Source organism: Oryctolagus cuniculus, chromosome 14 (genome assembly GCF_051225735.1).
Source record: "Oryctolagus cuniculus isolate XC-2025 breed Fujian yellow rabbit chromosome 14, ASM5122573v1, whole genome shotgun sequence".
Lineage (NCBI taxonomy): Eukaryota > Metazoa > Chordata > Mammalia > Lagomorpha > Leporidae > Oryctolagus > Oryctolagus cuniculus.
In genome coordinates, this window is record NC_142880.1 from 33,898,533 (window position 1) to 33,923,204 (window position 24,672).

Genomic DNA, 24,672 nt, shown 5'->3' on the forward strand with positions numbered 1-24,672 from the left:
CCAGTAAATACTGTTTCATAAGTAAATAAAATATAGAAATATGTTTTTCTTTTTATTCTCTTATCTGATTTAAGGGAAATTATATGAAATAACAAAATTTCATTCTTAGCTTAAATAAATATATGATTTATTAAACTACAAATGATAAGGGAAAAATGGAGTCAGACTGAAGACAGGTTTCCATAATTTATGATTATGTAAGTCTGAAATAGATACTGATAAGTTATGATACTATAACCCAAAAGCTGAACTTCTAGATCATATGGAAGTTCTGTCTTTAATTTTTGTGGAACCTCCCTATGGTTTTCCATATGTTATGGAAATATTTCACTATGGAAATATTTCACTATGCCTGTACCATCAACAGTGTACAGGTATTCCCTATTTCTGCAACCACACCAAAACCTATCTTTTGACATTCTGATTGATAGTAGCCTTTCTAAGTTCTAGGTTGTGAAGGAGCAAGGACATAGTCATCAGAGCCATTTTAGTTTCTGAAAGCAGATCCAATCCCCCAAGGGAGTCCTTAGCTCCTTCATTCTTTCTCAACCAGCTCAATCCTATGCCTTACGTTCTTCCCCATCTCAACTCCTGCATTCTTTTCTAACTAACCAGACTGCAGAGAGAAAGACCTACTGATTTTGAAAAGCCCACAGAAAGCTTCTACAAATCAGATCAGCTCTGCCACTCCCCTTCCCTCTGTTCCCTTAGCTTACCAGAAGCTTTATAAGTCCCAGCCTGCTGGAGGGTTGGGCTATTTGCTATGTGCTAACTTCTTGAGCATGATGGCAGTTAGGCCACTTCCGTGAAACTACTCCCTTGAATAAATTCATTTTGGCTGTGAGTTCATATCTTGCCTCCTCTCTGTTCTGCCCCTCTTTCCTTATAGGTTGTGATATTTAATTTGTGTTTCCCTGATGATTAGTGATATTGATCATATTTTTATATAGCTGAGATCTATTTGTATCAGACTTCATTGGAGGAACGTGTATTTAGATCCTCTTATCATTTTCAAATTATTTGTGCTTTTTCCGCTATTATTTGTATGAGCATCTATTAACCCCCTTTCATGTACATGGTCTATAATTATTCCTTTTATTCTGTTGTTTGACCTTTCAATTATGTTGATTGTTTCCTTTGATGTTCAGAAGCTTTTATCAGTTTTTATTTGAAAAAGAAAGAGAGGGACACACACACATGCACACACTGAGTGAGAAAGAGAGAGAGAGAGAGAGAGAGAATATTTAATTCACTAGTTTATTTCACAAATGCGCTCAACAGCTAGGGTTGGGTCAGATGTCAAGAGCCTGCCAAGAACTCAATCCAGGTCTTAAACATGTTGTTAGGGACCCAAGTACTAGAACCATCACCTTCTGACTCTCATAGTGCATCAGAAGAAAGCTGAAATCAGAAGATGAGCTGGGACTTGAAACCAGGCACTTCAATGTGGGTTGCTGGTATCTCAAGCACCTTAACTACAGAGCAGAATGGCCCCCACAAAATCTTTTTTTGTTTGATGTAGTCAAATTTCCTTTATTTTTTAAGTGCTGCATTTATTTCCAGGTCAAATCAAATAATTGTTGTAAAGACAAATATGAAGGTGATATCTCCCTAAGTTTACTGCTAATTCTATTGCTTCAAACCCTTCAGTAATTTTTAATTCATTATGAGTTGAATATTTTAAATTATTTGAGGTAAGGATTCAATTTTAATATTTTTGCATATCGATATTCACTTTACAGACACTACTCAATAGTTTATTTCCATTGTGTATACAGTCATGAATGGCATAACAATGATTTCATCAACAAGAGTCCACATACATGACAATATCACATGGAACTATGCTGCCTATGGATGTAGTCATTTTAGTTTGTGTAAGTACACTATATGATATCTGCTTAATTGCACAATTGCATAAGACATTTTCAGAATGCACATCATTGTTAATTGATGCACAATTATACTGGATTCCTTTGTTGAAAATAAATTGATTGTATCTGAGTGGTTTGTTTTAAGGTCCTCTGTTCTGTTCTATTGATTTGTGTATCTATTAAAGTGAATTTCATTCACTTTTGATTATGATAGCTTTGAAAAATAGCTTGAAATCAGGAAGTGTTATGGTTTCCACTTTCTTCTTGCTCAAGACTCCTTAGGCTATTCGTGATCTTTGTAGTTTCATATAAATGTTTGGATTGTTTTTTGTATTTATATTAAAAATTCCATTGAAATTTGATTTGTATTGTATTGACTTTATAGATTCCTTTGGTTTATAAGGACTTTTGACATTTTAGCAACACTAATTCTTTCAATCCACAAACACAAAATATTTTCCCATTTATTTTTATATTCTGAAACCTTCCATCAATATTTTGTAATTCTTAGTGTGAAGTTCTTTCACCACATTGGTTAAGTTGACTCCTAAATATTTTATCCTTTTTGGTTTTAATGGAAATTATCTTATCTCTGGGTTTCTTTTCAGGATATATTGTTCTTAATGTACAGTTTGCAACTGATTTTCTTATGCTGATTTTATATCCTGCAAATTTCCTGAATTCATTTACTGGTTCTGACAGGTTTTTGATGGAGCCTTTAGAGTTTCCCACGTGTATGAGCATGTTATCTAGAAACAGAATCAATTTCATTCCTCCTTCCAACTTGGATGTCTTTCTCTTCTGTCTTTTTCCCTCATTGTTGTGACTAGGACTTGCAGTACTGCTTTCATCATACATGGGAAGAGTGGATATCCTTGTCCTTGATCTAGTCCTACAAATTTTAATTTCAAATGATACCAATAAAAAGACTTTTCCTTAAAAAGTATATTATAGGTTGCAGGAATTTTTTGAATGTACAGTAAAAATCTTTTCCTGGTATTCATTGGTATATCTTTACACATTTGTTCTTTTTTCATTTCTGAAATCATTCTTCCAATTTTTCTATTAAAAGTCAATTCTGTACAAAATCTTTCCCCTTAATTTTCATTTTTTTTTTGCCACAGATAAGCCCTAAACTTTGTCTCTCATGCCCCATTATTTCTAGCTCAAAAGTTATCCTAAGTATTTCAGTAAAGGACAAATGGCATCAGGATAAATGGCAACCAGAAAGGCTATAAGATGCCAAGGAGATAGGTGCCAATATGTTAAGATTCTACTCTTGGGCTGGTGCTGTGGCGTAGTGAGTAGAGCCACCTTCTGCAGTGCCGGCATCCCATATGGGTGCAGGTTTGAGTCCTAGCTGCTCCACTTCCGATCCACCTCTCTGCTATGGCCTGGGAAAGCAGTGGAAATGGCTCGAGTCCTTGGGCCCCTGCACCTGTGTGGGAGACCTGGAGAAAGCTCCTGGCTCCGGGCTTTGGATTGGTGCAGCTCCAGCCATTGCAGCCATCTGGGGAGTGAACCATCGGATGGAAGAACTATCTCTCTCTACCTCTGCCTCTCTGTAACTCTGCCTTTCAAATAAATAAATACATAAATCTTTTAATAAAAGATTTTACTCTTGAGCAAAATATCTGCTCCACACAAGAAGTCATCTCTTTCTTCGAATTGCATATGGACAACTGAGAGACAGGAAAACACTCACTGATATTAGAAGGGCTTTGGGGACTCAGTATCTCTAGTCAGTCATTAAAATGAGCCAGAATATCAAAGAAACACAGGAGATATATCCTCCCATGGAGAGGGCATTTGCTCCCCAGTACTCTTAACTTGTAAAAGCCATGTTGTGTGTGTCTAATCGCACCAGCATCCTTGGCTATGGGGTATGTTCTCTTTAATGTAATAGGATGCCTATGTTCTCTGCATTCGAAATGTAAACATAACACATTATCAAAAATAATTTTACTAAATTATGGCCTGCTTGTTCAAATAATTCACATTTATCCATTAGGTTAATGTATATCCATTAATTGTTTAGGTTATGTAAGGACATAAAAGAAAAATGTTTGTTCTATATGTATTATTGGTTAGCAACTTTACCTAAAATAGATAAAAATATAATCCTTTGTGTTGGCTCTGTGCTAGGATTTGGAATAGGACATGGAAAATTCAAATTAATTTAATCGTGGGTAGTTGTAGGCAATAACACAAAAAATTATCTAACTTTGAGATTCTTGATTACAAATATAATGGGAGAGAGTAGAACATTGCCTACATTTCAGATAAAAAATAAATATGACTAGTGCCTGTTATGGCATGGTGCTTTATATGAGATTTCATTGTGTGGGAACTAGTATAATAGAATACATTAGTTTTGTACAAGGAAGAATATATGTCCTCTGGTCAAAGAATGTTACTCAAGAATGTCTAGAACCCTGATCAGAATCAACCAAAGCAGAATTATAAAGAACAATAAGCTCACAACAATGCCTTGTGCAATTACCAAGTAGAATATTTTCTCTATTAAAAGCTCACTCTCAGAAAAAAAGAATTGGCACAGTCTGGTAGTAAAGGTTAGATTCAGGAATATAGAAACTTGGATCTAAATTTAACCATGTATTTACTATGTAAACTTGGATAAGTAATATAACCCTTTGAATTTCAGCTTCATCAAAGACTGTAACCACAATTCTCAGAATACTATTCTAAGGATGAATTTTAAATTATTAGTTTTCTGTTGCACTAAAAATGAGTAATTAAATATAATGTTTTCTCATTGTAAAAGATTATTGACAAGGTTAAATGCACATTGAAATGAAAATGGAATGGAACAATAGTAGTGGCATCTCAAGTTTCTACCATCTTGGCACTTGTACCTAGAGGCTCTTGCAATTCCTTTGTTTTCTACCACTATCATGTTCCTCACTCCCTGTTACTCTTTCTTTTTCTCCACATCAATTTCACCTGGTTCATTATTTGCATGTTTATTTCTTATTCTCTCTCTTGCACTGAAAATATCTTGCCCATGAGACTAAGCAGTATGACTATCCATGAAGCTAATGAGATTTTGACTAACTTGGTGACACAGTAGTAATTTCTCCTTTTTTCTTCAACTGGGTAAATGACATTCATATCTGACACTGCATGCTGGTTGCACATGTCCTTCTTATTCTAAGTATAATAGAAAGGAGACCAGTTGAAGAATCCTTAGAAAAGGGTCCTTTAATGGTAGAAGGCATGGTCAATTCATATTATTTAGAACAGAAAGGGTGAACTTACATCCTCTGCTATTGGACAAAGTGCCAGATACAGCATAAGTCTGGGAATCATTTACTTTGGAATAATTTTGGTTACTTTAAATTGTCTTCTATCATTCTCAGACTTACCTTTACTCTAATCTCTGCTCTGCATATGTAGCCAAAATACACTTTCTTCTTAGTTTTATTCTTTCAGAAAGCTGTAATACAAATCAGTACTCTTTGCTGTACAATGATCATAGAAACTACTAGGCCAGCTCCATGGCTCAACAGGCTAATCCTCCGCCTTGGCGGCGCCGGCACACCGGGTTCTAGTCCCAATCGGGGAGCCGGATTCTGTCCCGGTTGCCCCTCTTCCAGGCCAGCTCTCTGCTGTGGCCAGGGAGTGCAGTGGAGGATGGCCCAAGTGCTTGGGCCCTGCACGCCATGGGAGACCAGGAGAAGCACCTGGCTCCTGCCATGGGATCAGTGCAGTGTGCCGGCTGCAGGGCGCCGGCCGCGGTGGCCATTGGAGGGTGAACCAACAGAAAAGGAAGACCTCTCTCTCTCTCTCTCTCACTGTCCACTCTGCCTGTCAAAAATTAAAAAAAAAAAAAGAAACTACTAGATAGTATATTAAGAGATCACTACTGCCAACCTCAAAGTGAGGAAAGCAATAAAATTTTATACTACTGAGGACTGCTATGACTGATCAGCTACACTACAAGGAATAAGATGGATTTTATTCCATGAAAACCACTATGGTACTTTTCTGGTTCTCCTTGTGTCCCTTACCATAAGTCTCTACTTCTGGATAGCACCTTCCATAGAGCCCCATTTACATCCTTGTTCCTTAGAGTATAAATCAAAGGATTGAGAATGGGGGCAATTATAGTATAAAAGAGAGCAACAAATTTTCCCTTGCTCTCAGAATAACGGTGCATGGGTTGGAGGTATGTGTAGATTCCTGAACCGTAAAAAAGGGAAACTACTAAGAGGTGGGATCCACAAGTCCCAAATGCTTTTCTGCGCCCAGCCATTGACTTGACCCTTAGCACTGCCTGAGCAATGTGTACATAGGAGACCAGAATTAATATTGCAGGAATGACCAGAATTATGATTCGAGCCACAAACATCTTGGCCTCTGTTCCTTCTATGTCTTGACAAGCCAACTTGAGGAAAGCAGGCATCTCACAGAAGAAGTGGTTCAGTTGATGGCTGCAGAGAGGCATGGCCATCATGAGACCTGTCTGAATCAGAGAGTTTATGCAGCCCACTGCCCAGGAGGATGCAGCCATTGTCTGGCAGAGAAAAGGATGCATAATGTTTGTGTAGTATAGGGGACGACAGACAGCAGCATAGCGGTCAAAGGCCATTACCACAAGGAGGACACACTCGGTGGAGGCCAGGGTGAGAAAGATGAAGAGCTGGGCCACACACCCTCCATAGGTGATGGTCCGGTCATGTCCATGAAGGTTGATCAGAAGCTGGGGCACAGTAGTGGTTGTGTAGCAGAGGTCCAGGAATGAGAGGTGGCAGAGGAAGAAGTACATGGGCATGTGCAGACGAGGGTCCAATTGGTATAGAGCAACAATGGTGATGTTGCCCAAGAGAGTAAGGGAATAGAAAATCAAAATAAAGACAAAAAGAAAAACTTCCAGTTGAGGCCAATCTGAGAAGCCCACCAAAATAAAGCCTTCTCTGCAACTGGTGTTGAAATGTTCCATTGCCTTTTGCCTGTAAAAATCACAGAAGTTAATAAATATCTCTCATAAAGAACAATGATTCAAACTCTTTTCAAATAGCATTTCCTATTAAAACTCAAGTCATGATGAATAAAATCCTAAAGTAGTGACTTGAAATTATGAAATTTGGGGGAATATTTCAAGACATTGATGTTGAATGTATTTTTGTGAATCTTGATGTGAATGGAAGGGTAGAGGGAGCAGGAGAGGGGAGGGTTGCAGGTGGGAGGGAAAGCCATTGTAATCCATAAGCTGTACTTTGGAAATTTATATGCATTAAATAAAAGTTAAAAAAAGAAAGTATTTTTGAATTGGACCACAAAAGCAGAGGCAACAAAAACAAAATTAGGTGAATGGACTTACATTTATTTGAGATGTTTCTACTAAGGAAATACAACAATCAGTAGGGTAAAGTGACATCCAAATTTATTTATTTATTTATTTATTTATTTTTATTTTATTTATGTATTTATTTTTTGAGAGGCAGAGTGGACAGTGAGAGAGAGAGACAGAGAGAAAGGTCTTCCTTTGCTGCTGGTTCACCCTCCAATGGCCGCCGTGGCCGGTGCACTGAGGCCGGCGCACCGCGCTGATCCTATGGCAGGAGCCAGGTACTTATCCTGGTCTCCCATGGTGTACAGGGCCCAAGGACTTGGGCCTTCCTCCACTGCACTCCCGGGCCACAGCAGAGAGCTGGCCCGGAAGAGGGGCAACCGGGCCAGAATCCGGCGCCCCGACCGGGACTAGAACCTGGTGTGCCGGCGCCACAAGGCAGAGGATTAGCCTAGTGAGCCGCGGCGCTGACCCCAAATTTATTTATTGACTAAGGATTAATATCCAGAATATAAATGAACTAAAAAAATCAACAACAAAAAGGAAAATAATCTAGTAAAAAGATGAGCAAAGATTCTAGATATTTGTCATGAAAGAAATACAAATGACCAAAAAATTGATTAAAAATATTCAACGTTTGTAGTCAATCAAGAAATTCAATTCAAAACCACAATGAGATATCATCTCTCTCTAGTTAGAATGGCTACTGTAAAATAGAACAAAAGTAACAAATGAGGAAGAGAAGGTAGAGTAAGGGCAACTCTTGTACACCATTTTTTGGAATACAAATTAACACAGCCACTATAGAAAACAGTATGTAGACTCTTCCCCCCCCCAAAAAACCCTACAAATTGAACTGATATATAATCCAGTAATTCCACCCTTGGTATATCAAACAGAAATGAAAGCATCCTATCAAAGAGATACCTGCACCATGCTCATTGTAGCACTATTCGCAATAGCAAATATACGGAATCAATCAATGTTTTTACTGATTAATAAATAAATAAATAAATAAAAATATGCCACATATACATAAAAATATTATTCAGTCACAAAAAGAAAAAAAATCCTGTAGTTTCCAGCAAAACAGATGAAACTGGAGGGTATTACAGTAAGTGAGATAACAGACAGATAAGTCAGACACAAAAAGACAAATATCATATATTTTTCACCATATCTGGAAGCTCAGAAATTTCAATCGAAACATAGATTATAAATTAATATGAGCTGGAAAGAATTGGAGGAAAAGATGGGGGAAGTTGAATAACAGATATCAAAGCACAGTTAAAGAGGAATAAGTTTCTAATGTGACCCAGCACAATAGATATTTTATAAGAAAATAGAGGAGAAGAGCTCTAAGGTTAAAATCATAGAGAAATGATGGAAGGAGAAATGTTAGTTATCTTTAATGGGTCAGCATACATTGAATACATGTATTCAAATATCAAATATTAAATATTAAATTTGTTCAATCATTGTTAATAACTTTTCATTATTGAATATAATGGGCCTCAGTGTATTTAACTATAAAATCAAAAGTTAAATATTTCACAGGGTGTTTTTCTGTAAAAAATAAATATTTTTGATTAGTTAATTAATTAAGAAATACATTTTAGCAAATATCACAAAATTGTTTCAAGTATAACATTAAGTAATCAACACATTTGTAATATTTTAATTTAGTGACATGCAGTCATTAAGAATTTCTTCTCTATATATTTATTCATGATGTTATTATGATACACAGATATTTTTAATAAAAACCTTAGAAATATAAGAAGTATGATAAATGGTACAATTATTATGCAAAAATTTTAATATGATGATACAAAGATCCTTAAACCAATAAACAGCCACTATAGTAGATAAGAGAATAACATTAATATTTAGCAGAGAAAACTGATCTTACTTTCAAAGCCTTAGTTGGACAAATGTACAATGGATTTGGAAGATAATTACAACCTTGAATACTATTTTTAACAAGGACAAGAAAAAAAATCTTGGTGGTATTCTGACCAAAACTCATTGATTGCTTAATTTTGGCAAATGCAAGCTCAGACTCAATAAATGTCATAATATTACATCCTGTGTTACGATTTTTGGCCTTCAAAGCTTAGAGGGAAAATTAATGGTCATTTCTTCACAGAACCTTGTACAGAATCTCAAACCAAAAAGTTTTTTGTTTTTGTCTTTTTTCCCCTTGAAACCCCTGCCTCCATAACTTAACTATAGACTTGCTTTTATATTTTTTTCAGTTTCCAACTTCCACCTTTATACATCTTTTAATCCTTGATTTATCATGTCAATTATTTTCTTATTAATATCTATTACTTTTTATAACTCTGTACTATACATTCTTTTCTGGAAATATGAAATTCTGTATAGTCTCGTGATTAATATTAGGTTAGTAAATTCTTCAGAAAAAATAATTCAAGCAATCCATAAAATGCTATTAAATATTCCTGGCTCAGCTATTATAACTTTTTTCATTTAACATTATTTTATTATGTAAGGCATAAAAAGGTAACAAATAGTGACAACATAACATTAGAAATTATAAAAAAGAATGCTTGGATATCATAATTTTATGTAAGACAATAAATATAATACATCATTAATCAGATATTTTGATGATTATAGGATTTTTTCTGAGTCATTTTTGTGAAATTTTATTTATAAAGTCACAAAAATGTGCCAATTCATTTTTAAAAAATATTGTAATATTAATATAATCAACAGATTTAATACAATTTTTACATACAATTTTAAGAATAGAATATCTTCCTTCCTCACTTCCCCTTAATTACTGGTTTATTAAACAGAAATGGCCTATGGTCATGTCATTCCAACTTTAATATGTCCCCTTCTTACTAATGAGTCAGATAGTGTAGCTCTCTTACTGGCTTTTGGGGATTTAAGCTCTCTGTAAAATCTTATCAGATGGCAACAAATTCTTCCATCCATTCTCCAATTACAGACTTATCAGAATCACTAATTTTATTTAACTTCATCCATGTCATGTTAGAAATCACACAATAGCTCATCCAATTCCACATTTCCTTAGGGTGATCTATAAGAATCTTCTATCAAATAGTTAATAGTAACTCACCTAAAATTTGCAATGTATGGCAAGAGAATTGCAGTTTGAGTCAAGTCAGCGTAATTCACATGCAAAATAAGAATTTTTTTAACCCTACTCCAAGTATGAAACAATGTTTCCATTTAAAATAGATTCTCTCCTTCAAAAGTATTTCCTGATTGACCTTTGGCAAGGTTAGACTTTTTTTTCACTACTAGCTCTGATGTCTGCACTTAACTTTGTATATTAAAGCCTGGGATTCACAGGATTTGAGTTTTGCAAAAAAACTTCAGAATGATTTTAATCCTCACATTTTACATAAATGAATTGATTTCCCTAAGTTTGTTCAATTAAAGAGAAAGAGATGTGCCTGAGAACGCGTTTTGAAACGATATCTACATTTGGGTACATGGAAGAAAAAGAGAGAGAAATGTTTCCATTGGCAAATGAATTGATTTCCCTAAGTTTGTTCAATTAAAGAGAAAGAGATGTGCCTGAGAACGCGTTTTGAAACGATATCTACATTTGGGTACATGGAAGAAAAAGAGAGAGAAATGTTTCCATTGGCAAAACGTTTTCTTGCATGAATTTAGCTTTTCTATATCCTCAAATCGTGGACACAGCACAATGGAAGGACCCAGTACTAATTAACCAATGAATATTTTAGATTTTCAGAATTTTAATTTGAAGGCAGAGGAGCCCACCTAATCAGTTCTCACTCACACCTGAAAGAAATAAAACTACTGCAATTACCTTCTTCAATTCTACTGGCTTCAAAGGAAACGTGAGATCTGTTGGAGACTCCTGGCTTATAGAGAAATCTGGAAAATAGACATTTAACTCCTAGGTGCTGACTTCCTCTTAGGATGGAGGGCTTGTATTAGAGCTTCTGTCCTGGAGATTCCAGGGTGACATCTGGTTCTCTCCCTCAGCAGAACAGACTGCTGAGGCTCATAACCTAGGAAGTGAAAGCATTGCAACTCCTACATACTCTAACTGGTTGAGACCAGGATATAGCTGGTACATTATCAAACTATCTCTGACATTAAGACTGAGCTCACCAACTTTACCTTGGGGACACTGGCAAGGCACCCTTAGAGAAGGGAGAATCGTTTACCAGGTGAGGCCATGGAGACCTGTGGGCCCCAATGTGGCAATTAAAATCAACTGATTGACATTACAAGATCTGCCCTGAAGACCTCAGTTCTTTGCATTCTCCTTACTGCCCAAACCAAACTCATCTATTGAATCTTTACCTTCTCACTTGACTCATGCAACTATCCAGCTTGGTCCATCATACTTGCTGAACTTTGACCTAAATCCTCTATCTCTTTACCAATCAAACCAAATTCCATGTCTCTCTTGAAGTCTACCCTGGTCACTTCATATCAAATCTATTCCTTCTCTGGACTCCTCATGCAATGTAAATATTTGTATTTATTGTGTTATTGATACCAACAAAACATTAATTTCTTACATGACAAGTTTGATGTTTTATATTTCTCTCTTACATAACACCTTAGTGTATTATTATTTCATATGTGTTTTACCCTGTTTTTATTGATAGCAAGTTTAAAAGACATTCTTATAAATTCATTTACATATATTTATTGAGCAATGACATTGTTCTGTACATCGTGAAAATAGTAAAAATCAACATCTAATATTATCTACATGCAGTAAAGTCATCACCATATGGTTTATAGGAAAGAACTCTAAAGTACTGCATTTGCAATCTAGAGAAGTTTTCTAGATCTCCTTGAAGCTCAGTTTCCTCATGAGTAAGATGAGGCTTATGTGACTGGTCCTTTACAATGTTTAGAGGACTAATGACAAAATGCATGGCAAAAGCCCAACGTATGCAAGACATTCATTTAAAAGCAGGGTTACTGTAATACAATCACTTATTTGGTACATTTTTTGCCCCAAAGAAATGAAGTAAATATGACCTATTACTTCATGAAACTCTACTGTTTAACAAGAGATAGATGTTACCTGAAATAAAAGCAATCAATGTAGAAATTTCAATCACACCTCCTTCGGCTTAGAGAGTTTGAAATAATCAAGCGAAATATTAAAAATGCTATAAAACATTATTACCTTCCTGGGTCTTACTTCACATTTGACTAATGCAAAGACATAAAATTCTACTACTATCATGAAAGAGGATGTTACTTACCAGGTCTATAGGCAGAACCTCCCCAAACTAACTGGATTTTTTTAAAACCATGCCAAACTAACTGGGGAAAAATAGTACCAAAAATTATAGCACATACTTTGTGCAAAGGCACTAGTCCAAGAATTCCGTGCACACTAAACCAATACATCCTTACAATAGCTTTACATAGTAGCTACCCTTATCACTACTATAGTACAGAACGTGGCACTGAGACACAGAGTTAGTTAAGTTTAGTAAAATCAGTAAGATTTCAGCATTTACACAGCTCATCCAGTGCCAAACTCTAAACCCATGTGAGCAAGCAAAGCAGTCCCAGTTGACGTTGTTCTATTTCTGTAAAAAAAAAATGAGGAGAGAAGTTTGAGGAATGGAAATACGTATCTGTGCATATGTGTGGTTGTGGTTATATATGGAGAGATTCAACCCAGATTGTTTATAGTTATGGTGCCCCTTGGATGAAGGTTGTTGAATATGGGCAAGGAATTGGGAGAGCATTGTACTTTACTTTTTAATTTACATGTAGTGCATTAAAATTTTAACTGATATATAATTTACACATCATATTATTCACACATTTAGGATGTACAATTCAATGGCCTTTAATACGCCCAAGAGGTACACATTTGACATTTTAGAATATTCCCATTAGTGTAAGGAAACATTTCATACCCACTCACTGATTTTCTTCCAATTCCTGGGAAACATTCAGTTAATCCCATCTCTATAAATTTGCCTTCTCTAGAAATTTCATATAAATATGTTTTTACAATATTTACCTTTTCTATCTAGCTTCCTTCCCTAGTATAAGCCTTTCAAGATTTATCCATGTTTCAGCCCATAATTTCTTTTTTGTGACTGGCAGAACAATATTCTGTTTTATGGATATACCTTATTTACCATATTCCTTCATTTACTGATGAACATCTAGGTTGTGTCCACCTCTTGGTTATTGTAAATAATATTTTGTTACATTTGTTATTAAGCTTTTGTGCATGCATATTTACTTAAAGTGTTTCAGTGAAAATAAAGATGCTAACCATACACTAGTAAAACATGGGAAACATAGACATTTTTTCTACAGATGATTTTACTTCTCTGAAGACTTAAGAAAAACAGAGGAAATAGAAGATTGATTTGGGATGCACAGATAGTACTGGAAGCCACTGAGTAGATTTTTGAGCAATACAGCACCCAATTTTTCAGGTGAACTTTTTGTTGATAGGTAAAAATTTGTGACTTTCACCTGAAAATCATCTGGATTTGTATATTTTTGATAGTTTATCAATGTCTGACAACACTGAATCTGAGTTGCTTTATGTAAAACCAGTGGGAGCTGAGCAACAATTGACTCTTCCCCTCCTTAGAAGGCAGATACAGTTGCTCCACCCAATCACTCCAAAACTGGCACCTAATTGTCTACACTGTAAACATTTGCATGGATAATCCTAAGATTGCAGAGAGGCAAATAAGAGAAAAAAACTGAAAAGTTAGCTTTGAAAGCAATTTTTTAGATCCTTACTTGATTCAAAGACCTTCTCTGCACCAGAACCAAACCAGCCATACACCTCCTGTTGAAGGTCTGTAGCAGTTTGAACTTATCACCTCCCAGTCACTTAAATTTTTAGACCCTTCCTCACATTAGTAAGTTCTTCCTTACACTCTGCCAAATTATGTCTTCCAAAAATTTCAGTGTAGCTGTCCTTACTCCTTTCCTTGAAATTGCAAGGAAAATTAATTTCTCTCATCTTTTGCTGCTTTCCCATGCTATAAGGAGAGAGCTGGATCAGAAGCGCAGCTAGGACACGAAATGGCAACCATATGGGATGCTGGCACCACAGGTAGAGGCTTAGCCTACTATGACACAGCGCTAGCCCCAAGAAAATATTTTTAAAATTTGCTTTATATGTAAAACAGATTTTTTTTGTTTCACTTCACCTTTTAGAAATTTACAATTGCTTATGTATTTTTCATTATGTCATTCATTAACATGATAAATATGATAAATTATATTGAGAGATTTCTAAAAATATTGAATCCTAAAATAGATATTGAATATATAGTTTAATTTTATTCTCAGCTTTTACAATTTATACATGCCTTCATTAGTATGTGTAGTGTATAGGAAATTTTGCTGATATTATTTTTGATTTGGCTCATTAGGATTATATCTCCTTTTTTTAATTTTAATTTAATTTTTAAATAGAACACTTTTATTTAATCAATATAAATAATGAAATTATTACTTTTGGATTATAGCAGTTCTTCCTCCCATAACCACTCTCCCACCCGCAAGCCATCCCACCTCCTACTCCCTCTCTAATCCCATTATTCATTAAGATTCATTTTTAATTATCTTTATATACGGAAGATCAATTTAGTTTATACTAAGTAAAGGTTTCAATAGATTGCACCTGAACAAACACACAAAGTATAAAGTACTGTTTGAATACTAGTTTTACCATTAGTTAGCATAGTACAACACACTAAGGACAAAGATCCTACATGGGGAGTAAGTGCAGAGTGACTCCTGTTGTTGATTTAACAATTGACACTCTTATTTATGATGTCAGTAATTACCCAAGGCTCTTGTCATGAGCTGCCAGGGCTATGGAAGCCTCTTGAGTTCACAAACTCTGACTTTATTTAGATAAGGTCATAATCAAAGTGGAAGTCCTCTCCTCCCTTCAGAGAAAAGTACTTCCTTCTTTGATGGCCCATTCTTTCCACTGGGATCTCACTCACAGAGATCTTTCATTTAGGTTATTTTTTGACACAGTGTCGTGGCTTTCCACACCTGAGATACTCTTATGGGCTTTTTAGCCAAATTCAAATGCCTTAAGGGCTGATTCTGAGGCAAGAGTGCTATTTAGGGCATTTGTTATTCTATGAGTCTGCTGTGTATCCCGCTTCCCATGTTGCATCGTTCTCTCCTTTTTAGTTCTATCAATTATTATTAGCAGACATTGTTCTTATTTATGTGATCCCTTTGGCACTCAATCCTATCTTTATGATTAGTTATAAATTTAAACTGATCACTTTAACTAGTAAGATGGCATTGGTACCTGACAACTTAATGAGATTTGGAGTCCAATGGGACGTTTCTTACCCTTAGGGGTAAGTCCGAGAGAGTATGTGCCAAACTGTACATCTCCTTCCTCTCTTATTTCCACTCTTATTTTTAACAGGGATCAATTTTCAGTTGGATTTAAACACCTAAGAATAATTCTGTGTTAATTAAAGAGTAAAACCAATGGTAGAAAAAGAAAACACTAAAAAGAATAAAATGGTAAGCAGTTCCTTGACAGTCAGGACAAGGACTGATTAAGTCATTGCTTCTCATAGTGTCAATCTCATTTCTACAGGTTTCCTTTTAGGTGTTCAGTTAGTTGTCACCGATCAGGGAGAACATACGATATTTGTGCCTTTGGGACTGGCTTATTTCACTCAACATGTTTTCCAGATTTCTCCATTTTGCTGCAAGTGACTGTATTTCATTTTTTTTTACTGCTGTGTAGTATACTATAGAGTACTTATCCCATAATTTCTTTATCCAGTCTAATGTTGATGGACATTTAGGTTGATTCTAGGTCTTAGCTATTGTGAATTAGCTGCAACAAACATTGAGGTGCAGATAGCTCTTTTTGTGGCAATTTAATTTCCCTTGGGTAAATTCTGAGGAGTGAGATGGCTGGGTCGTGTGGTAGGGCTATATTCAGTTTTCTGAGGTATCTCCAAATTGTCTTCCATAGTGGCTTTACCAGTCTGTATTCCCACCAACAGTGGATTAGTGTCCCTTTTCCCCCACATCCTTGCCAGTATCTGTTGTTGTTGATTTCTGTATGTAAGCCATTCTAACTGGGGTGAGGTGAAACCTCATTGTGGTTTTGATTTGCATTTCCCTGATTGCTAGTGATATTGAACATTTTTTCATATGTGTGTTGGCCATTTGGATTTCCTCTTTTGAAAAATGTCTTTTGAGATCTTTGGTCCATCTCTTAAGTGGGTTGCTTATTTTGTTGTTGTGGAATTTCTTGTTCTCTTTGTAGATTCTGGTTATTAACCCTTTATCTGTTGCATAATTTGCAAATATTTTCTCCCATTCTGTTGGCTGCCTCTTCACCTTCACCTTCCTGACTGTTTCTTTTGCGGTATAGAAACTTTTCTTTTCTTTTTTTTCATTTTATTTAATGAACATAAATTTCCAAAGTACAGCTTATGGATTACAATAGCTCCCCCCCACCCCGCCGTAACTTCCCTCCCACCCACAACACTCTTCAATTTGATGAAATTCCAATTGTTAATTTTGTCTTTGACTGCCTGTACTTCTGGGGTCCTTTCCAAGAAGTCTTTGCTGGTGCCTTTCATCTTGCAGGGTTTCCAATTTCTTGAAGTAGGCATGTATTCTTTTTTTTTTTGACAGGCAGAGTGGACAGTGAGAGAGAGAGACAGAGAGAAAGGTCTTCCTTTGCTGCTGGTTCACCCTCCAATGGCCACCGTGGCCAGCGCGCTGTGCCGGCGCACCGTGCTGATCCAATGGCAGGAGCCAGGTACTTACCCTGGTCTCCCATGGGGTGCAGGGCCCAAGTCTTGGGCCATCCTCCACTGCACTCCCTGGCCACAGCAGAGAGCTGGCCTGGAAGAGGGGCAACTGGGACAGAATCCGGCGCCCCGACCGGGACTAGAACCCGGTGTGCCGGCGCCGCAAGGTGGAGGATTAGCCTAGTGAGCCATGGCGCAGGCCAGCATGTATTCTTATAAACTTTTCTCTCAGGACAGCTTTGGCTGTATAACATAAGCTTTGATATATTCTATTTTATCTTCATTTGCTTCCAGAAATTTTTTATTTCTCTTTTGATTTCTTCTATGACCCACTGTTAATTCAGGAGCATGTTGTTCAGTCTCCATGTGTTTGCATATGCTCTAGGGATTCCTGAGTTGCTGATTTCCAGCTTCATTCCTTGTTGTCTGAGAAGATGCATGGTATGATTTCAATTATTTGAATTTGCTGAGACTTGCTTTATGGCCTAGTATGTGGTTAATCCTAGAGAAAGTACCCTGCACTGCTGAGAAGAATGTGAATTCTTTAAGTGTAGGATGAAATGTTCTATAGATATCTCTTAGACTATTTTGTCTATTGTGCCAATTAAATCTGCTGTTTCCTTGTTGGTTTTCTGTCTGGTTGATCTGTCCGTTGCTGAAAGTGGTTTATTGAAGTCCCTCAATACTATTGTATTTGAATCTAAGTATCCCTTTAAATCCCTTAACTTATCTTTTAAATAGCTTGGCGCCCTGTAATTAGGTACATATACATTTATAATAGTTACACCTTCCTGTTGAATTGATCCCTTAATCATTATATAGTGCCCCTCTTTGTCTTTTTAACAGTTTTTCTGTCAAATCTATTTTGTCTGATATTAAGAAGTCTGCACCAGCTCTTTTTTGGTTTCTGTTGGCATGGAATATCTTTTTCCAACCTTTCGCTTTCAGTCTGCATGCATCTTTGTTGGAAAGATGTGTTTCTTGTAAGCAGCAAATAGATAGGTTTTGTTTTTTAATCCACTCATTCAGTCTTTGTCTTTTAACTGGAGAGTTGAAGCCATTTACATTCAATGTGACTGTTGATAAGTAGTAACTTTTGTCCTGCCATTTTCACAAAAATATTTCTAATATATGCTTTGAACTTCCTGTGACCTTTTACTGAGAGCTTTTCTCCTTTACCTTATTTCATATTGATGACCATGTTTCTGTGTTTCTATGTGTAACACATCTTTAAGCATCTTTTGCAGGACTGGATAAGTGGTGAAAATTCTTCAATTTCTGTTTTCTATGAAAGGTCTTTATTTCACCTTCATTCACAAATGAGGGCTTTCCAGGGTATAATATTCTGAGATGGCAGGTTTTTTTTCTTAGTACTTGGGCTATATTTTGCCATTCCCTCCTAGCCTGCAGGGTTTCTGATGAGAAGTCTGCTGTGAATCTAATTGGAGTTCCTTTGAAAGTAATCTGGGATTTATCTCTTGAACATTTTAGAATCTTTTCTTTATGTTTCACTGTGGTGAGTTTGGTTACAATGTGTTGTGGCAAGGATCTTTTCTGGTCATATCTATTGGGAGTTCTGTGTGCTTCCTGTACTTGGATGTCTCTTTCTTTCTCTAAACCTGGGAAGTTTTCTGCTAGTATCTCCCTAAATAGGCCTTCTAATTCTTTCTGTCTCCATGCTTTCCAGAGCTTTCAGGAACTTTCAGAACCCGAATGTTGTTTTTTTTTAATAGTATCCTGTAGACTCCCAATGATATTTTTTAGATTTCTAATTTCTTCTTTTTTTCTTTGGTTTGACTGTATACTTTTCTGTGCTCTGTATTCTAAGTCCGAATTGCTTTCTTTTGCCTCACTGATTCTGTTTTTACAGCTGTCAACTACATTTTTTTATTTGTTCTACTGAAATCTGTTTTTTTTTTTTTTTGACAGGCAGAGTGGACAGTGAGAGAGAGAGAGACAGAGAGAAAGGTCTTCCTTTGCTGCTGGTTCACCCTTCAATGGCCACTGCAGCTGACGCGCTGCGGCCGGTGCACCGTGCTGTTCCGATGGCAGGAGCCAGGTGCTTCTCCTGGTCTCCCATGGCGTGCAGGGCCCAAGTACTTGGGCCATCCTCCACTGCACTCCCGGGCCATAGCAGAGAGCTGGCCTGGAAGAGGGGCAACCGGGACAGAATCCGGCTCCCCGACCAGGACTAGAACCCAGTGTGCCAGCGCCACAAGGTGGAGGATTAGCCTAGTGAGCCACGGTGCCGGCCTTCTACTGAATTCTTCATTTCATTTTTATTTCTTTGTTAAGATTTAATTTTCATGAGAGAGATTTTCTTTCATTTCCTGCATGGATTTCAGTAGTCCGTGCACTTTCTTTTGGTTACTTCTCAGTATTCTTGTTTTGAGTTCCATTTCTTTCATTCTTCTATTTCATCGTCTTCATAATCTTTTATTGAAGTGTCATGCTCTTTTGGGAGCATCAGGTTTTCTTCCTTAATCTTGTTTCTTGGATTGTTGCATTTGATTTTTTGGCATTTGTGGAGATACTTGTTCATTTTTTTCCTGCTGTGGCAGCTTTTCTCATTGTACTATGACTGCAGATAAGTGGACTTTTTGCTTTTAGTGAATCTCTAGAGGCTTGTGGTGTATGTGACCAGAGAGCTCTGTTCAGTTCTTCAGGGTAATGGTGTACCTATGGTGACACAATCATGTTTGACTTGGTAAATCTTCTCTCTCTCTTTTTGTAAACAGAAGGGAAGTAATTCTGCTCAGCTGAGCTCTTCTCAATGGCGCTAGCCCCTGTGGTTATAATATTCGTCCTTAGTGTAATTTCAGATTCCCCAGCAGTGTCTCTCACCGAGTAACCAGGACTGCCCTAGCTTGTGGTGTCTCCCATAGAGACAACTCAAAGTCTCAGCCACACCATGAGTTCTGCCACACACCCTCAGTTTCTTTTTTCACAGTCCCGGTTCAGAAGCTTCACACAGTCACAAGTTTCTAGCCGCCTGTTATTTCTCCCCACCAGAGTCAAGAGTCTCCACTCAGCTGATTGCCAGGCACAGACAAGAGCTGGAGCAGCTATTATGTAAATCCAAAATGGCACCCACTCTATTGGCTTGTACACCTTTGTAAGGTGATTGGGAAAGAGATACATGTCCGTACCATCCCTTTTAATTTTTTTCTCCTCTTGTTAGGGTGGTGCACTTTTCCCCATGGGGCTTCAAATATCATTTCCTCTAGGCCCTTCCTGCCACATTTTCGTCAGAGTCTCAGGCTATTGTGTTCTCCTCTCACCTCACTATCCAGTGCTGGTGGGTAGGCTTTCAGCTGCTGGAGTCCCAGGCTGTAGACTCCCATGCCCTCCACGTAGGTCCTCTGTGTGCCTCTAATTTTGGAAGAGTTACCTCTGCTGTTTTTCCCTAACTCTTCCCTGAGACTGTACTCTTTCCACTTTTATTAAACTATCTTCTCCTGGACTAGATCAGTAAGCTCCCTCCATATTCCACCATCTTGGACCTGCCTCCCAATGATTTTTGGTTTTTGTTCATCAGGTCTGTTGGTCTATAGTTCCTTTTTCTATTATATCTTTTTCAGGTTTAGGAATTCAAGTGATGCTGGTTTCAAAGAAGGAGTTTGGGAGGTTTCTCTCCCTTTCAATTATTTTTTAAAGACTTATTTAGTTATTTAAAAGAGTTACACAAAGAGAGAAGGAGAGCAGGAGAGAGATGGAGAGAGAGGTCTTCCATCCACTGGTTCACTCTTCAGATGGCCATAATGGTCGGAGCTGCACCAATCCTAAGTCAGGAGCCAGGAATTTCTTCCATGTCTCCCACATGTGTTCAGGGGCCCAAAGACATGGGCCATCTTCTACTGATTTCCCAGGTCATAGCAGAGAGCTGGATCGGAAGTGGAGCAGCCGAGACTTAAACTGGCACCCATGTGGGATGCTGGCACTGCCGGCAGTGCTTTACTGCTATGCCACAGTGCTCCTCCTCCTTCAATTATTTTGAATAGCTTGAGAAGAATCTGAGTTAGTTCTTTAAATGTCTGGTAGAATTCATCAGTGAAGTCATCTGGACCTAGGTTTTTCTTTGCTGTGAGAGTCTTTATCATTGATTCATTTTTTGTCTTGGTCATTGGTCTCTTACAGGTTTTCTATGCCTTCATCTCTCAATTTAGGCAGGTTGTATGTGTCAGGAATCTATCCAATTTTCTAGGGTTCCTGATTTGTTGGCATACTGCTCTTTGTAGTGCTTTTTGATGAATATTTTTATTTCTATGGTGCGTGTTGTTACATTTCCTTTTTAATCTATAATTTAATTGATTTAGATCTCCCATTTTTTTTTGGTTAGATAGACCAATGGTGTGTCAATTATGTTTACTTTTTCAAAATACCAACTTTTCACTTGGCGGATCTTGAATATTTTTCTTTAAGTTTGGTTTAATTTTGTTTATTTCTTCTCTAATTTTTAATTATTTCTTTTCTACTACTGGTTTTGTATTTTTTGCTGCTGTTTTTCTATATCCTTAAGATTCATATATAACTCATGTATTTGATGTTTTTTAAATTTCTTGATATAGTCATCAGTTGCTTTAAACTTCCCTCTTAAAACTGCTTTTGCTTTTTCTCTTAAGTTTTGATATGTTGTATTTGCTGTCTTCATTCATTTCCAGAACTGTTTTGATTTTTCACTTATTCCTTTTATGACCTACTGTTCATTTATGAGCATGTTGTTCAATGTTGTTCAATGTGTTAGCATATGTTCTTGAGGTTCCTAATTTGTTGATTTTGAGTTTCAATCTAGTGTGATCAGAAAAGGTGAATGGTATGATTTTGATTTTTTTTTTTAATTTGCTTTATGCCCTGGTATATAGTCTATCCTGGAGAATGTTCCATGCATTGCTGAGAAGAATGTGCATTCTGCAACTGTGGGGTGAAAAGTTCTGTAGATATCTGTTAGGATCATTTGCTCTATAGTGCAGATTGACTATCATTTTCTTGCCGATTTTCTGTCTGGTTGATCTGTCCATTGCTGAATGTGGAGTATTGAAGTCTCCCATTACTATTATATTGGAGTCTTTGTTTCCATTTAGATCCATTAGCATTTCTTTAAATAGCTAGGCACCCTGTAATTAGGTGCATATACACTTTTTTTTTTATCTTTTATTTAATGAATATAAATTTCCAAAGTACGTCTCATGGGTTACAATGGCTTTCCCCCCCATACCGTCCCTCCCACCCACCACCCTCCCCTTTCCCACTCCCTCTCCCCTTCCATTCACATCAAGATTCATTTTCGATTATCTTAGTATACAGAAGATCAGCTTAGTATACCTTAAGTAAGGATTTCAACAGTTTGTTCCCACACAGAAACATAAGGTGAAAAATAATAGATGATTTTTTTTTTAAATGATGATGAAATCAGATCAGACCTATTGTCATGTTTAATCCCAGTGAGAGTCAAGTTGGGAATTGATAGTTTCTTTTCTTTTCTTTTTTTTTTTTTTTAAACAGAAGATCAGTTTAGTGTACATTAAGTAAAGATTTCAACAGTTTGCACCCCCATAGAAACACAAAGTGAAATATACTGTTTGAGTACTCGTTATAGCATTAAGCCTCAGTGTACAGCACATTAAGGACAGAGATCCTACATGAGGAGTAAGTGCACAGTGACTCCTGTTGTTGACTTTACAAATTGACACTCCTGTTTATGGCATCAGTAATCTCCCTATGCACCAGTCATGAGTTTCCAAGGCTATGGAAGCCCCTTGAGTTCTCCGACTCTTATCTTGTTTAGACAAGGTCATAGTCAAAGTGGAGGTTCTCTCCTCCCTTCAGAGAAAGGCACCTCCCTCTTTGAAGACCTGTTCTTTCCACTGGGATCTCACTCACAGAGATCTTTTTGCCAGAGTGTCTTGGCTTTCCATGCCTGAAATACTCTCATGGGCTTTTCAGCCAGATCCGAGTGCCTTTAGGGCTGATTCTGAGGCCAGAGTGCTATTTAGGACATCTGCCATTCTATGAGTCTGCTGAGTATCTCACTTCCCATGTTGGATCACTCTCCCCTTTATTTATTCTATCGGTTAGTGTTAGCAGATACTAGACTTGTTTATGTGCTCCCTTTGACTCTTAGTCCTTTCATTATGATCAATTGTGAACTGAAATTGATCACTTGGAATAGTGAGATGGCATTGGCACATGCCACCTTGATGGGATTGAATTGGAATCCCCTAGTATGTTTCCAACTCTACCAATTGGGGCAAGTCAGCCCGAGCATGCCCCAAATTATACATCTCTTCCCTCTCTTATTCCCACTTTTATGTTTAACAGGGATCACATTTCAGTTAATTTTCAACACTTAAGAATAACTGTGTGATAATTACAGAATTAAACCAGTCATATTAAGTAGAACAGACAAAAAAAAAATACTATGAGGGATAATGTATTAAGTTGTCCATTAGCAGTCAGGGCTATGCTGATCAAGTCACCATTTCTCATAGTGTCCATTTCACTTCAGGAGGTTTCCTTTTTGGTGTTGAGTCAGTTGTCACCGATCAGGGAGAACATATGGTATTTGTCCCTTTGGGACTGGCTTACTTCACTCAGCATGATGTGTTCCAGATTCCTCCATTTTGTTGCAAATGACTGGATTTCGTTGTTTCTTACTGCGGTATAGTATTCTAAAGAATACATATCCCATAATTTCTTTATCCAGTCTACCATTGATGGGCATTTAGGTTGGTTCCAGGTCTTGGCTATTGTGAATTGTGCTGCAATAAACATTAGGGTGCAGACCGCTTTTTTCTTTATCAATTTAAACTCCTTTGGGTAAATTCCAAGGAGTGGGATGGCTGGGTCGAACGGTAGGGTTATATTCAGGTTTCTGAGGAATCTCCAGACTGACTTCCATAGTGGCTTAACCAGTTTGCATTCCCACCAACAGTGGGTTAGTGTCCCTTTTTCCCCACATCCTCGCCAGCATCTGTTGTTGGTAGATTTCTGTATGTGAGCCATTCTAACCGGGGTGAGGTGAAACCTCATTGTGCTTTTGATTTGCATTTCCCTGATTGCTAGTGACCTTGAACATTTTTTCATGTGCCTGTTGGCCATTTGGATTTCCTCTTTTGAAAAATGTCTATTGAAGTCCTTGGCCCATCTCTTAAGTGGGTTGTTGGTTTTGTTTTTGTGGAGTTTCTTGATCTCTTTGTAGATTCTGGTTATTAACCCTTTATCTGTTGCATAGTTTGCAAATATTTTTTCCCATTCTGTCGGTTGTCTCTTCACTCTCCTGACTGTTTCTTTTGCAGTAAAGAAACTTCTCAATTTGATGCAATCCCAATAGTTGATTTTGGCTTTGACTGTCTGTGCCTCCCGGGTCTTTTCCAGAAATTCTTTGCCTGTGCCAATATCTTGAAGGGTTTCTCCAATGTTCTCTAATAACTTAATGGTGTCAGGACGTAGATTTAGGTCTTTAATCCACGTTGAGTGGATTTTTGTGTAAGGTGTAAGGTAGGGGTCTTGGGTGCATATACACTTGTAATAGTAACATCTTCCTTTTGAATCGATCCCTTAATCACTACATAGTGCCATTCTTTGTCTCTTTAAAAATTTTTTTGTGTTAAGGTCTATTTTGTCTGATGTTAGGATGAGTATACCAGCTCTTTTTTGGTTCCTGTTAGCATAGAATATTTTTTCC

General features: G+C 37.1%; 1 protein-coding gene across 1 annotated transcript; it reads right to left on the minus strand.

The window, feature by feature from the left end:
• Nucleotides 1-5,901: 5,901 nt before the first annotated feature.
• Nucleotides 5,902-10,184, minus strand: LOC100351834 (olfactory receptor 2Y1-like). Its single transcript, XM_002713884.5, has 2 exons — nt 10,171-10,184; nt 5,902-6,847 (listed from the first exon to the last, which is right to left on the minus strand). The coding sequence occupies exon 2, from the start codon at nt 6,835-6,837 to the stop codon at nt 5,902-5,904; it is 936 nt and encodes a 311-aa protein (XP_002713930.2). The 5' UTR covers nt 6,838-6,847; nt 10,171-10,184.
• Nucleotides 10,185-24,672: the final 14,488 nt, after the last annotated feature.

Coding starts and splice junctions, on each gene's coding strand:
- LOC100351834 (XM_002713884.5), bottom strand. CDS start 6,837: ATGGAACATTTCAACACCAGTTGCAGAGAAGGCTTTATTTTGGTGGGC.